At 50.8% G+C, this 18,236-nt stretch overlaps 1 protein-coding gene across 5 annotated transcripts in view; it reads right to left on the bottom strand.

The window, feature by feature from the left end:
• CD2AP (CD2 associated protein) overlaps positions 1-16,756 on the bottom strand; it is an 81,502-nt gene extending 64,746 nt beyond the window's left edge. For 3 of the 5 annotated variants that reach the window (XM_066596492.1, XM_066596483.1, XM_066596500.1), the window contains exon 1: positions 16,579-16,756. In XM_066596492.1, coding sequence (XP_066452589.1) covers positions 16,579-16,582 — 4 coding nt within the window. In that variant the 5' untranslated portion in view covers positions 16,583-16,756. Of the gene's footprint in view, positions 1-837; positions 854-16,578 lie in introns of those variants that run through there. The other 2 variants (XM_066596474.1, XM_066596510.1) reach the window with 2 other exon arrangements.
• Between the last annotated feature and the right edge of the window lie 1,480 nt (positions 16,757-18,236).

Here is an 18,236-nt window from a genome sequence, read left to right as displayed (position 1 = left end):
ATATTTGCATCAGTATCCAATTCAATATTACATCAGCGTTTAGTATGCAAATGAAAGCGGTTACAACGCCCCGGCAGCGCCACCTACTGGAGGGCAGCTACCACCTTGTCAAGCGACATTTTCTCCTAACATACAACTGCAGGTATGGATTAAATAGAGTCGGTGATGGATCAGATCCGGGCCCATACAGAACATGTACAATACTCCACAGAACCGAAACAAGAGGCAGATAAAGTGCTGAAATGCACTAAATAAATTAGAGCGCACAGCGTTCACAAATCGCGCCGTTCACTCGCTTGGTCTGAGAAGCCCCACTGAGATCGATGGAGGCATTTTATAGCATTTAGTGCGGCGTTTGAAACTCATGCCCACGGCCGTGTGCGCAAAACGGGTTTCCTTTCAGTGTATTACACATTCGGCAGCCGTATGCTTTGAGAGAACGCGTATGGCTGCATATTACACACTCACGGACAAGCGATGTATTACGTATGGACAGCATATCACATACTGTGCATATAAACGTATATGGCTCACGCTGCATCCGTATGCAGAGAAATAGAGCATGCTGCGATTTATTTCTCTTGCACATCGATACGCAGTGTCCACGCGGCGGTGTGCATGGATCAATGAAAGTCCATTGACTATCATGGACTCCATTCAGTGCATATCACGCGGCTGTGCAACACACGCGTAATACACTGTGCAACCAGTCGGGGTCTCCCCACGAGACGCCCCACAGTGTTAGAGAACAGCCCTGGACATGTATCGCAGGCGCCTAACATCCAACCCAAAACACTGAGCTGGAAGAGGATCACAAGCCGGCTCCTCTCTTCTTACTTCAAAGCCTCGGCGGAGGGAAGCCCCTTCCTTCACGCTTGTAGACGGGTCTTACATGCAGGCGGCACGTGTTCTCCGAGAAGTAATCTATGAAGACAGGAAGAAGCTTCACAGCCATTTGTGAGGCTGAATGTGTATTTCCAGGACGAGTCTACCAGAGATGGAAGGGTGCCCAACACATTAGTGGTCAGAGACCATAATGGAGGGGCTAGACAAATCCCGAACCAGTATGGGGGCGGCCCAACTATCCAAAAAGAAGGATCAGGCACCGAATTTCAACATCCGATCGTGTGGTTCCATGAAAGATAAACTGCGGCCAGAGCCATCTGTGGCTTACCTCCCTATACACACAGCCGTCGGGTGAGCACCCGCGAGCCCGGGGGGAGCTCGGAGACACAGCCGTCGGGTGAGCGCCCGCGAGCCCGGGGGGAGCTCGGAGACACAGCCTATGGATAGGGAATGACTTGGAATTGTGGTACAATCCTTTTCACAGACCAATCATTCCTGTAAAAAAAAAAAAGTATTTCCCCTTTTCGTCTGTTTTTAGAGACTAGAAGTGTAACATCAATTAGATCATCTTGCGTTTATAGATATGACAAATGCAGTGAATACAGATGCAGTACGGACATAAGACCAGCAGGGGCATCATATACATTGCAACACACACATGTAGTGGAAACTGAGCGCTTCTCACAGGCCAAAATTGCATATGGTGGTGTGAAGGAGACCCAACTTGTAGCTCCAGGACCCCAATGTAAAGTCTGTATGTGGCAACACCTACCATTTATATTAGTGGGAGTCATCTTATGGAAGAGGGGTATTTGGCCCCCCTCAGGCACCAGGGATGGGTGCAGCTGCTTTCCCAGCACCCCTAAAGCTATGCCAGTCTTTTCCTTCTTTCCATCTGCTACACATCCTGTGTGTTGCCATGCGGGCCGCTCATCTATGGCGCGCTTTATACTCCTAGTCCGTGTTGACATTTCAGCTAAAACCTCCGACGCCAATTCGGCATAAAGTCCAGGATGAAATATGGGGGCATGCCAGGCGAACCCTTTTATAAGGTTCACCAGCTGGCGCTCATGTCTGGCATAGGCCCAATATGGCACTTCTGGTATTTGCATTGTTCAACTATGGGGACGAAGATAGAAAAAAAAAACCCCACAACTGTGGCCCGCCGGCCGCTTAAGCCCCATTTAGACAACGATCATCACTCAAAAGATGTCACTCAAACGACTATTGAGCGATAATCGTTGTGTCATTTGCAACCCAAGATGAGCGATCCCCTTGCGCTGCCAGTGGAGGATGCAGAAGACAAGTGAGGTGTCCCCCCTTGTCTTCTGCATCGAGCGGTTCTCTGCTCGGTGCGTCCGGCTGTTATACAGTCGAGCGCTCGGAGCGGAGGATGCAGAAGACAAGTGGGGCCACATCTCTTCTGCATCCAGCTGTTTTCTGTTATACAGCCGGGCGCTCCGTGCCGGATATGGAGAACGCAGCTGGACGGCTCTGTTCTTCATACCCCGCCTGTCATCAGGGAGCGGAATACAGCTGAAACAATAGTATCAGCTGTATCTCGCTGTGAATCCTTGATAAGGCTCATGAGCGACGGCTTAATGAAAATTGCACGATGTCAGGGCAGTTACACACGATGATTATCGCTCAAAAGACGGCTTTTGAGCGATAATCGTTTGTCTAAATGTCACGTTAGTCATGTTTTTCTGTGCACAAATACAAAGAAAAAAAAAAAAAGACACATTGAAACGGCGCGCAAATACACAAAATACGCTTAAGGCTGATGTGTCCGACACCTCCCGTCAGAAAAACGACAACGCTGCAGCATAACTGCAGCATAAATTTGGTAATTTAAATGAATGGAAACAGAGTACAAGAAATGTCTCCACCAACAAGTGCAGCCAAATACAACGCTGGTGCTCCAAATAATGTGTCCAAACACACAACGCTTTGTTCCTTTGCACAGATGGACTATAATAGCAGACTGGCTCCCATTACTTCTTCAGCCAAAACATTGAAGCACCTCCACCTAAACTGCGGCAACTGCAGTAAGCTTCCTGTCCACAGGGGCCGATATTCCTGAAGAATGATTTCAACACTTAGTAGAATCTACGCCACAACACATTTTGGTCTGTAGGCCAAAAGAAAAAAAAACAAATCAATGTGCTGCTAACTGGGTCTCTAATAAGGTGGCCATTCAATGTAAACGACTGCTACAATGAGAGGAAACACGTCAGCGGGGACATGTGCTGCCCATCTGGGAGTTATGATCAGAAAGCAGACGGTTTCACTTCAAAACCCAGAAAACCTGAAAAATAAAAATCATCATAGAAAACTGTATGAAAAAAACAAAACTAATCTAAATATCTGAGATTAGTCGGGGAGTCAGAAGCAATGTCCGAAAATAATAATTACAGGAGCAAGCTTCCTGCAGACGTGGTTGGAGAAGGAACAGTAAGTATGATACATAGTATCCGAGGGGAGGAGGGGACGATACAAGATGGATTAGGGGGGGGGCTGCCTTCAGTCTCTACGGCTTTACAAGTGCATATAGCTTGCAGCCTCCAGCAGCAGGAAAAGAGGCGGAGCCTCCAGGGGACGGCCGGCGCTGGGAACTGGTTCTCCAACCTCGGGATGGTCTGGGTATGGAGACTCGGCGGTCGTTACCAGACATGACTCATCTGCTAATGACCAGGAGCCGGGACAGGCGGCTGCGCACTGCTGGCCTGCGGAGTCTCTGCAGCTTGTTTCACACTGATTTACGGGCGGCTCTTCTGGGGCATCTTTTATGGGCCTTTCTACACAATTTGAAAAATACACGTTAAAACACGCTAAATAGAGAAAAGAAAAAAAAACATTCACGCGTACATTTTTTGGGGGGGAAATTGGGACACATTTATGAAATGTTTTATGCCAGTTTCAGGCATAAATGATACATAAATGTGTCCGGGGTGCCCTGCTCCCTCCCCATGGGCGCCCTGCACCCTCCCCATGGGCGCCCTGCTCCTTTTCTGAAAGCGGTGACGCTGGTACTCGGAGTCGGACAGAACTCACACGGGGTATACCGCCTCGCAGCACAAAACCAGGTACATCACAGTACACAGCGGGCGCTGCCTCACCGCGACTAATGCTGCAGCGATGGTCTTGTGGTCCGCAGACATGTGATAACAAGGAGCGCCCGCTCATGTGAATGCCGCTCATTCATACTGAAGCCGGCCAGTAGGAAATACACGGCGTCTGCTAACCAGCAGGACCCGCCTTATAGCATAGCGATAACCCCTGATGCCGACAGATAACGTATGTGGTCACAGCTCAGTGGCTTCTGTCCCCGCAGCGCTCAGTCGCGATTCTAGTTGGTGACAATGGGGAAATATCAGGCAGCAAGCAGTCAGTTTTTGAGGTTGGAAATGGGCGAATATTAGGATCTGAACGCCCCCCAACAAGAACCACACTGAGGTTTGGACATCGGGGGTCAAAGCATCTCCAAAACAGCAGGTCTTGTGGGTCGTCCCTGGTGTGTGGTGGTTAGTACGGTGTCAGGGTCACGGGTCTCCGAGGTCGGAGTGATGTGGTGAGGAGCGCAGATCACAGAGGAGCGACTAGCAGATCACACAGGAATTACTAGATTCCTGCAGCCTGACGTTCCGCACGGTACGCTCCACTGCGCAATACGTTTCTACCGCCAAAAAAAAAAAAAAAAAACGTATTCATTTTTTTAACAGAACCTTCTTTTACTGAGAACCCCTGCCGATGACGTGTCCCGCGGCGGACGTGAGCACACTTATGTGACAAGTACTTCAATGTGTAACATCCCAGAGGGCGCTGAACGCTGCCGTAACTTTAAGAAATGCCAATTACTTTAGCAAACTAAGGACATCTGTGATCCCGGAGGCAAAACACGTCCGTCCGTCCGTCCTGCATCATCCGTACAGACACCGCTACAACATGTGCACTAGTGATGTACAGCGACTCCAACAACTGGAAGTCAAAGGGTCAATAAGACCGAATGAGAGCCAAATCCTTATATAGACTAGTAGGAAGAGCATTGGTACTGCAGTAATGAGGCGGTAACACCTCTGTAGCGGGGGGGGGGGGGGGGGGGGGAGAGAGAATGAGGGCACAATCACAGTCTGCTTTATTTAGTCTCCCGCAGCATAACCAGACCCAAATACACCACAGAGGTGTAGGCCTGCTTATCTCGTCTCCTGCAGCATAACCAGCCCTAAATACACCACAGAGGTGTAGGCCTGCTTATCTCGTCTCCTGCAGCATAACCAGCCCTAAATACACCATAGAGGTGTAGGCCTGTTTATCTCGTCCCCTGCAGCATAACCAGCCCTAAATACACCATAGAGGTGTAGGCCTGTTTATCTCGTCTCCTGCAGCATAACCAGCCCTAAATACACCACAGAGGTGTAGTCCCGCTTATCTCGTCTCCCGCAGCATAACCAGCCCCAAATACACCACAGAGGTGTAGGCCTGCTTATCTCGTCTCCCGCAGCATAACCAGCCCCAAATACACCACAGGTGTAGTCCTGCTTATCTCGTCTCCTGCAGCATAACCAGCCCTAAATACACCACAGAGGTGTAGGCCTGCTTATCTCGTCTCCTGCAGCATAACCAGCCCTAAATACACCACAGAGGTGTAGGCCTGCTTATCTCGTCTCCTGCAGCATAACCAGCCCTAAATACACCATAGAGGTGTAGTCCTGCTTATCTCGTCTCCTGCAGCATAACCAGCCCTAAATACACCACAGAGGTGTAGGCCTGCTTATCTCGTCTCCTGCAGCATAACCAGCCCTAAATACACCACAGAGGTGTAGGCCTGCTTATCTGGTTTCTCATAGCATAACCAGCCCTAAATACACCACAGAGGTTTCGTCCTGCTTATCTCGTCTGCCACAGCATAACCAGCCCCAAATACACCACAGAGGTGTAGGCCTGCTTATCTCGTCTCCTGCAGCATAACCAGCCCTATATACACCACAGAGGTGTAGGCCTGCTTATCTAGTCTCTGGCAACATAACCAGCCCTTAATACACCACAGAGGTGTAGGCCTGCTTATCTAGTCTCCTGCAGCATAACCAGCCCTAAATACACCACAGAGGTGTAGTCATGCTTATCTTGTTTCCCGCCGCATAACCAGCCCTAAATACACCACAGAGGTGTAGTCCCGCTTATCTCGTCTCCCGCAGCATAACCAGCCCTAAATACACCACAGAGGTGTAGGCCTGCTTATCTAGTCTCTGGCAACATAACCAGCCCTAAATACACCACAGAGGTGTAGGCCTGCTTATCTAGTCTCCTGCAGCATAACCAGCCCTAAATACACCACAGAGGTGTAGTCATGCTTATCTTGTTTCCCGCCGCATAACCAGCCCTAAATACACCACAGAGGTGTAGTCCCGCTTATCTCGTCTCCCGCAGCATAACCAGCCCTAAATACACCACAGAGGTGTAGGCCTGCTTATCTAGTCTCTGGCAACATAACCAGCCCTAAATACACCACAGAGGTGTAGGCCTGCTTATCTAGTCTCCTGCAGCATAACCAGCCCTAAATACACCACAGAGGTGTAGTCATGCTTATCTTGTTTCCCGCCGCATAACCAGCCCTAAATACACCACAGAGGTGTAGTCCCGCTTATCTCGTCTCCCGCAGCATAACCAGCCCTAAATACACCACAGAGGTGTAGGCCTGCTTATCTAGTCTCTGGCAACATAACCAGCCCTAAATACACCACAGAGGTGTAGGCCTGCTTATCTAGTCTCCTGCAGCATAACCAGCCCTAAATACACTACAGAGGTGTAGTCATGCTTATCTTGTTTCCCGCCGCATAACCAGCCCTAAATACACCACAGAGGTGTAGTCCCGCTTATCTCGTCTCCCGCAGCATAACCAGCCCTAAATACACCACAGAGGTGTAGTCCTGTTTATCTAGTCTCTGGCAACATAACCAGCCATAACCTTCAGCCTGTAGCCATTCTCGCACAAATGGAATGGCTCTTCTGATAATCTTCACAGAAAAGCCTGATATTGTAGTGGTGGATGTGAGAACTGTAACTCATTTTTGGAAACTGCGTTCCGATGCCTGTAAAGATTAATTGCATTTAAAATATCGTCACTAAAGAAAAATCACACAATTGGGATATTTCCAGTCATGTGTTACTCTTCAGTCATATAACTGAAGACAAATTACAGGTAATGCATGCGCTCTTCGCGCCACCTAGTGGAGTCAATAGCATCTTCACCTGTAACCACCTTCCGTCACTGGCCAGTTCACCGACCGGCACTCCATAGACACCGGTGTGCTCATCTATTTATTTATAGAAAGGCGGTCATGCTTACAGAAAACAAAACCACCGAGAATAACCTGTACTAAGAATAACACGTATGAAGGGCTGGCATTGTCTGATAGATCTCATCACCCATGTCCCACACACCTTTTAAGTTGTGTTTTCTCTGACATGCCCCTCCCCCCTGCTAGCAACCGCAGGTATGTGCACCTCCGCCCGTAGAAGTGTTTATAGAACAGCTGCCCCGTGCATGACATCACAGACAGGATTAGAGGAAGGAAGGGAAAACATTTATGACATCATCAGCGTATCTGATAAATGTTCTATGTCTAGAAGTCGAGCCGGGGGAGGGCAGCAGAGGCAAAGGGTCGAGCCGGGGGAGGGCAGCAGAGGCAAAGGGTCGAGCCGGGGGAGGGCAGCAGAGGCAAAGGGTCGAGCCGGGGGAGGGCAGCAGAGGCAAAGGGTCGAGCCGGGGGAGGGCAGCAGAGGCAAAGGGTCGAGCCGGGGGAGGGCAGCAGAGGCAAAGGGTCGAGCCGGGGGAGGGCAGCAGAGGCAAAGGGTCGAGCCGGGAAGGGCAGCAGAGGCAAAGGGTCGAGCCGGGAAGGGCAGCAGAGGCAAAGGGTCGAGCCGGGAAGGGCAGCAGAGGCAAAGGGTCGAGCCGGGAAGGCACGAGCACGACAGAGTAATGAGCAAAAGCGGAAGTGGATCTTTGCTAAGTTTCACAAACCTGGTAAATCAGTAGAAAGTGACAATTCGCCCCGTCCCAGTAAAAAGCCTCCCGAAAAGATAAAAATAAATTGCCAACCTTTCTGAGCCCAACAGCCTGATCAACTTTGTCGCTGGTAGCCTTTGTCCTCTCCGCCGAGCAGCTGTGCGGTCTATAAAGCGTAGAGTCCTCACATGATCCAGGCAAATATAATTAATGAGCCTCTTCCAAAGTCTACTCGTTACACACCAATCATTGCTGCTAAACTACCGGCTCCATACAAACAGGAGGGGCGGCCGGCGCTCCTATCTGGGTCTAGATCCCGGCAAGGACAACCTCTGCAGGGAGTTTGTAGGTCCTCCCGGGCTCCAAAAACATACAGAGAGGGGAACACAGAGTGTGAGCCCCAATGGGGATACCAAGTGCTGTACGGCGCTGCGGAATATGTAGGCGCTATAGAAAAGAGATTCGGACTCGTAAACCAGTTACTCATAGACTGATTACTTTTATGTGTAGTGAGACTATAACCCATATTACCACCGCATGGAACAGAGCAATATATCTTTGCGTTTAAACTGACCGCCCAAGCGAGCAAGGTCTTGTGTAAGAGTACCGTGGGACGCCACAGAGGCGCCGCCCAAACCGCACAACTCCATGATTGTAGCAGCTGGCGGAACGATGCGTGGGGCCCCGTAGATCTGCGCACGGCGACAGCGATGCTGCGGAAAGTAATGGCGGATTACGTGAATTCATGACTAACAAGTTGGATCTGGTGTAGTGAAGCAATTACAGACATTACAGAACGGGTCGCAGATCCCGAAACTAATAACCGAGGGTACAGAAGACATTCTGCAAGTCACAGGAAAGACGCCTGCATTACCCAAGCTGGCCACTGCAATACAAACAGTGCCATCTGCACTCACAGAGGTTGGCGGAGATCAGCTGATCAACTATTGATGACCTATCCCGAGGATAAACAATAGTAGAAGTCAGGACAACCCCCTTTAAAAGGCAAACGCTAGCAGATACCACCAGGGGAGGGGCGCTCTTCGATATTTCCCTAGTGAGATATGAAGGCCGCCTGCAGCTCCTATAGATGCCATTAAATGAGAGGTACAGCCTGTCGTCCGTGTCCATTACAGCCGGCTTTCAGCTCCTGCTCCGTGCACACATTAGCCCCATTACTCCACGGATGTGCGCTGATAAGAGCCTTGCGTGTGTCGCGGGACGTAATGGGCAGTAATGGAGCAATTACAGAGGATCCATTACATCCCGATATCCATCAAGTAATAGGAATTCCTTCTCATGCAAACAATCCGCACTGCCGGCTCTCAGGCGCCCCCACAGCCGCACACTGGAACTGCAGAACAAATAATCGTTGCGTCTAGATGCAGCCATTGTGCGCTATACATTTAGTTCGTTGCTCGCGCAATTTCAACCAGCATGGCAACCATCGCTGAATCGCCGACTTCTCACCAAGTGTAAAGGCCGCCCGCTCAGCACTCACGCAGAAGCCAGCGAGCCCCCAGCGGTGATCTGCCTGTCTGAACGGGCGTCACCTGCTCATACAATAGTTCGGACGACCGTCACCCTCACGGGACATTAGTGAGAGGACGGCTGCAGTGACAGACCAGTATTAGGCTCTGGTCGGGGGAAAATGATGGATTTTAGGACTTTTTTTAAATATAGGTTGTGACCGAGAGTAAAACCCTCCGTTCAGCGCGGGGTTATTTATAGTCGGCTTCCGTTTGCAGCTCTTATGCAAACCCATGTCCCTCCGTGGTTACTGACTACAATCTCACTTCCTGTTGGCACGCTCCGCCGCCCGTGCCGGGCTTCTACTGACCCGCCAGCTGTATGTAGTAAGATTCAGGCGACTGCGGAACCGGCCTACAGCGCTAATGCTCATTACGAGCGGAGACCGCATATCCCCGGACCGCGCCCCACGGGTTCCCGGCGGATTTCAGCCCCGCTTGGGTTTATTTTTTTGCGTGCGGATTTAAATGTACAATTTTTTATTTATTTTTTTTAAGTTCAAGACCGTCCAGTCCGCCCGCTGCGTATATGCGCGTGCGCAGGGTATTTGCGTGTTTCCCTCGACTATAATGGGTTATTTTGGTGCATAACTGCAAGTAGCGGGAATATCTGTGCATACCCAGATGCAAACCAATTGGGATCCAGCCCCGCTCACACGGCCGTCTCACTGCGTGCGGAACGCACCATTTTACCGCTGTGTGCGCCGCGTATGGCAGCGTATCTCCCGGACGCCATCATGTGTAGTCGGACTGGTTTCTTTAATTTCTACATTATCCCGCTTCGTCGCTTTGCGTATAAAAGCCGCAGATATGGCAATGAAATTGCGTACATTCAGCGTTTGTTATGCGCCCGTAGAGAACAATAGGGCTCTATCGTAATATGCGGTAAAATACAACGCGCTGCGCTCTTTTCTATGCACATATTATACGCACGTGAGGATAGATCAATGACAATCCCTGTACCTTCACTGACTCCATTCCCCGTGTGTTACACCGATTTGTGCGAGCCCGGCCGGCGACCTGCGTGCGGCACTAACCTGGACCGCGGAGCTTCGGCGACAGTCATGAGCAGTACGGTTCTTTTTTGCTTGTTTGTATTTTCCGCGCTTAGCGATGACATTAATGGAAGCCATTCGCGCAAATTCCGCCTTAAAATAGAGCGTACTACGATTTTTTTTCCCACTCACCCCAATGTTTGCGTTTTATGGCGGATCGTCCGTGCGGTGAAGAAAGCGCAATCCAGAATATTCCATCACATTTGAAAGCACGCTAACAGGCGTAAGCGTGTGGTGCCGTGCGGCTCCCGCAGAGTCGTACGGCTGTGACCCCACGAACAGCCACGCATGTCGACAAACTGTACATCACCACGTAGTCGCGATCGTGCGCAGTACACACCCGTTTCGCATTGTTTTTATTTCCAGCACTTACCGTTGCCGAGTATACCCGCAGCCCGTACGCAGTATCATTGCGATTAAGCACAGGTATGTGATAATAAAGAACAGGCTCTAGCTGACATATGCGCGGCGAAATAAAACATGCTGCGTTCCATTTTAGGTAATTCAGACACATTAATGTGAGAAGAACTGCGTAAGGCAATGCAACTGATCGCCTGAGAGCTCCCTCACATCACCCGGGCGTAGAGCCTGCGGAATGCGCAATTCCCATACAGCTGTGTTAGCCCGGCCCTCCAACTCCAAAATCCCTGATCGCTGTCCATGCGGTCGATTTGTGGCAAAACGCAGGCATTGAGAAGCATGTACTTGCGCTTTTTCGCTCACACCGTGGATACGAATTGTGTATTCAGCGAGTGGGGGGGGGGGGGGGGGGCACAACATGCTGCATTCTGCCTTGAAGTCAATGGAGGCGTCCAGCCCACAGCCCATATGTAATCAATGTAGCGTAGGGGCAGGACAGGAAAACCGAGTCCGCGAGGTCACAGCTGGGATCTGCTGCGGCTCCCACATCCGGGTCGCCCGATCTTAGGCTCCCGGCTCCCACATCCGGGTCGCCCGATCTTAGGCTCCCGGCTCCCACATTCGGGTCGCCCGATCTTAGGCTCCCGGCTCCCACATCCGGGTCGCCCGATCTTAGGCTCCCCGGCGTGAAAAGGGCTGATTTGTTTTACTCTAGATTGTGACCAAAATGTAATAAAACAAAACAAAAACGGTTGTTAAGGCCATGACGGTGTGTAATCCGGACGGTAACGCTGCGGCTTGTGTTTACTGAAGCAATCATGGCGTCTCACTCTGCTGCTCCCAGACATGCAGACGTTGGCACCTGCGGGTGAGGCTGGCACAGATCCTGCCTGCCGTCACGTGGAGGAAGTGGCGGAGGCTTTACAGCTCAGACTGCATTAACAGGATGTCAGCGCCACAACGTCACACTGTACAACAAATGCTGCTACACCTGCGGGGCGAGAACACCGCATGCTACAACCCCAGCAATCACAACATCATCGGGGTAACAAGGGCTGCCCGTGGCAGACTTCAAGATGCCCGATTCTTTGTTGCCCAGAGAGATAAGCGTCGCCAGGGGCATCAGACACGTCGCCTCCTCGGGAGCGCGCACAGCACCACTCTCTGGATCAAGGACTAGCTAGAGAAGCGGGCATCCAACTGGAAAGGACTTCCATGACAGCCAATCATCATCACTGGGCGGGTTCTCAGCACAGCTGACTGGCTGAAGGAGATTTATGGGAGGGGCATCCTTGTGTCCTGCTGTCCTTGTCAGCTGGACGCCAGGCAAAGTATACGGCGCCCAAACCCTTAGTGAACCATGGAATATTCCGGTGAACACTTCACAGCGGATCTGCGCCAATTTTAGCAGCATTCTTGAACGTGTCACGGTGGGTTTTTTACCGCACCCCATTATTGTGATGGGTGACGGGGTGGGTTAAAAACGTGAGAACGCAGAAAACCAGAACAGACAGCGCTCAAAGGTCGTGGCGTTAGAAAACGCTGCGTTCCAGCGCAGGTCTGAAAAGCTCCATTAAAATCAATGGGAGCGTTGTACCGCGGTAAAACCGGTGAGCGCGACCGCGGCCGTAAGGTCATCAATGCTACAATGACCTTCTAGGATTTAGGGTGCGACCGGTCAGGTAGGAGGAGGACTGAATCTCAGGAGGCCCAAGGGTGTGGTAGAAACTGACTACAGAGAAGAGAACGGAGCAAGACGGAAGTCTGAGCCAAGACACCGCGTCAAAAAAGCGCTAATGTCCAAACCAGCGCTGCCGCCTCCGCCGTCTCCCCAGATCTGCCTTGTGAAGGAACAGGAAGCAGTTTCTTTAATGTAAGGGATTCCCATGATGCAACCCTGCCGGTAATAGCGGACCAGCGGTGGGGTCAGGCCCCCCAGACAGGACGCTTTTTGCACTTTCGTGTTTTTACCGTGCCGCATCAGCCATCACAGTGATGGCGAGCATTAAAAACCCTGTAAAGCGTTCAGGAGACGCCACACAAAGCCGCAGCATTATACCGCGATTTCGCGCAGCATTTTCGAACGCACGTGAGAGCGGCTTACTTCTTAATTCGGTGGCCACTATATGATATCCCATCCCTCTACCGCAATCAATGGGGAGTCCCCCCTGTGTGCAGAGTGCAGACCAGACACTGAGGGATGACCCCCCCCTGTGTGCAGAGTGCAGACCAGACACTGAGGGATGACCCCCCCCTGTGTGCAGAGTGCAGACCAGACACTGAGGGATGACCCCCCCCTGTGTGCAGAGTGCAGACCAGACACTGAGGGATGACCCCCCCCTGTGTGCAGAGTGCAGACCAGACACTGAGGGATGACCCCCCCCTGTGTGCAGAGTGCAGACCAGACACTGAGGGATGACCCCCCCCTGTGTGCAGAGTGCAGACCAGACACTGAGGGATGACCCCCCCCCTGTGTGCAGAGTGCAGACCAGGCACTGAGGGATGACCCCCCCCTGTGTGCAGAGTGCAGACCAGACACTGAGGGATGACCCCCCCCTGTGTGCAGAGTGCAGACCAGACACTGAGGGATGACCCCCCCCTGTGTGCAGAGTGCAGACCAGACACTGAGGGATGACCCCCCCCTGTGTGCAGAGTGCAGACCAGACACTGAGGGATGACCCCCCCCCTGTGTGCAGAGTGCAGACCAGACACTGAGGGATGCCCCCCCCCCCCCCCCCCCCCCCGACCAGCGATGATCCTTCCTCTGCTTCCCCAAAGCAGCGTCGCTCAGTGACCGGAGGCGCAGCAGGCGGGGGTCATTCGCTGTAATCAAGCCGTCCCATCTGTGGGTCACTTTATTTTTTTCCGTAAAAACTGAACAAAAAGCGAATGAATCCTCGTTCGCCGTTCAGTCGGTACACACATTACACGGAGCGATAACCCCAACGCTTCCGTTCCGTATAAAAGCGCCGTTAATTCACACGAGCGTGTCCGATTTTGGTGTGCAATCTTCCCGCGTGTGACATCTGTGGCCTTTTTTTTACGTCCCGGCGTGATAAGTGCGTCATCGCTTTTTTCTTCTTGCGCACAAAGTAACTGAAGGAGGCCTAATTTTTTTTTCTAGAATTACTTAGCGATGATCATTGAAAACCGTGGCGTTCGCGGTCGGCCTCCATGCGTGCGCTCCGGATTTTCTTTTGCAAGCCGTGGACTGGAACGGACGACAACGGAGAAGTTCAACCAGAATAGGATGCGCTGCGATTCCCACAAGCGCGCCGGTAGAGCGTATTCGGCGCGGAATATGTCGCACCATACTGCCGTAGGCGGCCATGTTGTTTCCCACGCAAATTGTGCAAAATACACGTGCGAGAAAAAAAAATGGCAGTATGTTCTATCTTGGCGCAGATTACGCACAAATACACATCAAGTTAGTAGGCAGCGAGCAGAAAGGACATCATGTCAGGGCGCACTTGCTGCACTCGTGCCTCTTACGTGCCGTACAACGCAATTTACGTTTGCGCCCGGCGTAACACCGCCTCTAAAAATATAAATAAATACCATAAAAAAAAAAAAAATTGAAACCCCGCCCCCACGCCCGTCCCGCCCCCACCGTAGGCTGTAGTGAGTCAGTGTGCTGCATGTGTAGGTATTACACAAGGGTGGATCCGCCCGGCTGCACACAGCGGTGGAGGAAGTCCAGTGTGTCGGTGGTAAACATAATCCGCAGCAGCTGTGTGCAGAGCAGTGTTTACTAAACACACCGGACAAGACAAAACCTCCAGACCGCAGGCTGCAACGCCCCCGCAGGCCCGTCCGGGAATCACAGCACTGGACTCATCCTATCTGTACGGTCACAGCCGGTGCTCCCTGCACACCCCAGACGTAAACTACATGTCCCACCACTTATAGTCCCAAACCGGGCGCATGAACGGAATACCAGAACCACAGTGAAGACTGACATACGCAGGGAGAACAGCTAGAGAAAGGGAAGAAAAACAGGCGACAAACTCCAGAAATCACCGCATGAATGCAGTTATACGAATTATTGACCCTCCGTGTGATTGGAGAAGAGCGAGCGTCCGCCAAGACGTTCACAGCGGAGACTCCCGAGCGCCCGCTCCCCCCCGACCCCAGCGCCAGGGAGGACTTTTGCAAACATCTAATCAACGGATCTTTGACTAAATACTACCAGATAGTGCGAGTCTCTCTAAATGTCTACAAAGAGCGCCCCCCTCTGGTCGCATCCGTACGTTACACGGACAGACACTGATTGCAATCAGCAGCTTGCAATACTCTGTTTCGCCTGTGGGGGCTCTGCAGGGAATCTGACTGCTTACTGTGACGCTCTACAACAGGAGGTCATGTGATCACTTATTATACGTTGTGCCGCGCAGAGTCCCTAATTACACGCCGCACGCAGACGTTAATTAGCTGCGTTACGTGGCTGAGAGGAATGCGGCCGCCCGACCGGCGGGACAGTCAGCGGCGCGGCTGCCTTGTTTATAGAGTAAACACATCGTCTGACGCATTTCGCTCACATTTGCGCCTAGGAACTGTCTGATACAGGAGTGCAAAAAATGGACGCGGCGGTCAAATTTACCGCGTACTACACCAGAGCGCGCACTCAATTTTCAACCTCTTGCATATCATTTAACGCATAAACGTCCGCGCCCGACACTTCGCGGGCCGCCATTTTTAATTTTCATGGTCAAAATGGTTCCAGGCATTAAAACGGATCGCAGTTCTATCAAACGAGCGCAATCCGTTTTTTTATACATGCACACAGTCTGCAACGGGCGATGATCATCAAGGAAAAAAAACGGACATCCTGCGACTATTTTTGCAGCGCCCGTTCATCCGGTAAAAAAAAAAAACGTAAGTCCGTGGCGGATCGCCAAATGTATCAGATTCATATCGGAAAGGCGCGGATGCTGAGCCTAACGACGACCGTGTTAACGAGGCCGAACTCCGTCCCGTGTTCCGGCGGCGGGTGCGTCTGTGCGCCCAGAGGGGTCGGATCCCACGGCAGAGCTCTGCGATGGGGTCCGCAGTCAGTGTGTTGTCGCTCCGCGTCCCGTTCATCCGGATGGCGATCCACGCTGGCGTCTATACGGCGCCATAATCTATTTTTTTTTACTATTACAGATGCCAAATCCGAGTGCGAAAAAAAAGTGGCGCGTTAAATCCGTGTTGGGCATCCCGCACGGCGATTGGTTTACTGAAAAGGGGAAACCCACATAAAGTGCGGATCCGCGGCAGAAATCTACGGTTTAGCAGTGATTTACAGCCGGGCCGCCGTCCGTATTAGAGAGGTATAAACGCGGCCGGGATACGGTCAGGGGCGCCACCGTGAGGATGCCCGCAGCGCCTACAGGATCAGCGCTGGCCAAAAAGAGTCGTCGTCCATAGCAACCGCCCTCATCAATGGGTCGCCCATAGCAACTGAACGTATCCATAGCAACAAATGACAGCCGCCATCCAATTGTCACCCAAGTGCAGCGCCCAGTCCTCGGACGCGGCGCACTGTAATCGCCCGGGCACATATAACACCGCAGCGACTCCTCTTAAAGGGGTTTCAGCCCTCCCAAGGAAAAGTTAACTTAGGAGGAGGAGGTCCTTAAAGGGTATGTCTGGCAGAGATTACCCCTTTAAGAGGCTCTTCGTACAACTCCATAGTAATAGTCGGGGTCCAATGCTCCGGTACTGACAGAGCCTCCCGGTCACGTGACCTCCTCCCAGGTGTGTCTCTCCCCACAGGCCCGGGCTGCGCCCCACTACTCACCCATGCTGCTGCTGCTGCCGACGGGCTGCGGGGGGTCGTCCCGCTCCGACTTCCCAGCCCATCAAAATGCACTCGGTCCAGTCCCCGGGCTCCTCCGTCCGGCGCCCCGTCCCCTCCCGCCCGCCGGTGACACCGCCGCAGCCTCCACACAGAAGACGACTACCAACTAGGACGCCAGCTCGGAGCCCGGCGCTGTCACGTGACGCGCTCCAGCCAATAGCAGCCCTCCTCCGGAGTCCCAGCTCTATTCCCTGCTCCACACAGGGAGACTCCGGCCTGCCCGCTGTTACCAGGTGCGATGACGTCACTGCCCGCGACGTCACCACATCCTGATCCTCCCTGTGTGATGTGTCCTCGCGGAGTGCAGACGGCGGAGAGCGAGACACTCTACTACATACTATACTACCAGTACTACAGTATTACCACTACTACATGCTATACTACAGTATTACTACATGCTATACTACCACTACTACAGTATTACCACTACTACATACTATACTACATTATTACTACATACTATACTACATACTATACTACCAGTACTACATACTATACTACCAGTACTACAGTATTACCACTACTACATGCTATACTACCAGTACTACAGTATTACCACTACTACACACTATACTACCAGTACTACAGTATTACCACTACTACATGCTCTACTACAGTATTACTACATGCTATACTACCACTACTACAGTATTACCACTACTACATACTATACTACATTATTACTACATACTATACTACATTATTACTACATACTATACTACCAGTACTACATACTATACTACCAGTACTACAGTATTACCACTACTACATGCTATACTACCAGTACTACAGTATTACCACTACTACACACTATACTACCAGTACTACAGTATTACCACTACTACATACTATACTACCAGTACTACAGTATTACCACTACTACATACTATACTACCAGTACTACAGTATTACCACTACTACATGCTATACTACCACTACTACATGCTATACTACATTATTACTACATGCTATACTACCAGTACTACAGTATTACCACTACTACATACTATACTACATTATTACTACATACTATACTACCAGTACTACAGTATTACCACTACTACACACTATACTACATGCTATACTACCAGTACTACAGTATTACCACTACTACATGCTCTACTACATTATTACTACATACTATACTACCAGTACTACAGTATTACCACTACTACATGCTACACTACATTATTACTATATACTATACTACCAGTACTACAGTATTACCACTACTACATGCTCTACTACATTATTACTACATACTATACTACCAGTACTACAGTATTACCACTACTACATGCTATACTACATTATCACTACATACTATACTACCAGTACTACAGTATTACCACTACTACACACTATACTACCAGTACTACAGTATTACCACTACTACATACTATACTACCAGTACTACAGTATTACCACTACTACATACTATACTACCAGTACTACAGTATTACCACTACTACATGCTATACTACCACTACTACATGCTATACTACATTATTACTACATGCTATACTACCAGTACTACAGTATTACCACTACTACATACTATACTACATTATTACTACATACTATACTACCAGTACTAC

The sequence above is a fragment of the Eleutherodactylus coqui genome, chromosome 1 (assembly GCF_035609145.1).
Source record: "Eleutherodactylus coqui strain aEleCoq1 chromosome 1, aEleCoq1.hap1, whole genome shotgun sequence".
NCBI classification, from domain to species: domain Eukaryota; kingdom Metazoa; phylum Chordata; class Amphibia; order Anura; family Eleutherodactylidae; genus Eleutherodactylus; species Eleutherodactylus coqui.
The sequence above is the reverse complement of the archived record's forward strand: the minus strand, read 5'-3'. Positions and strand labels throughout refer to the sequence as shown.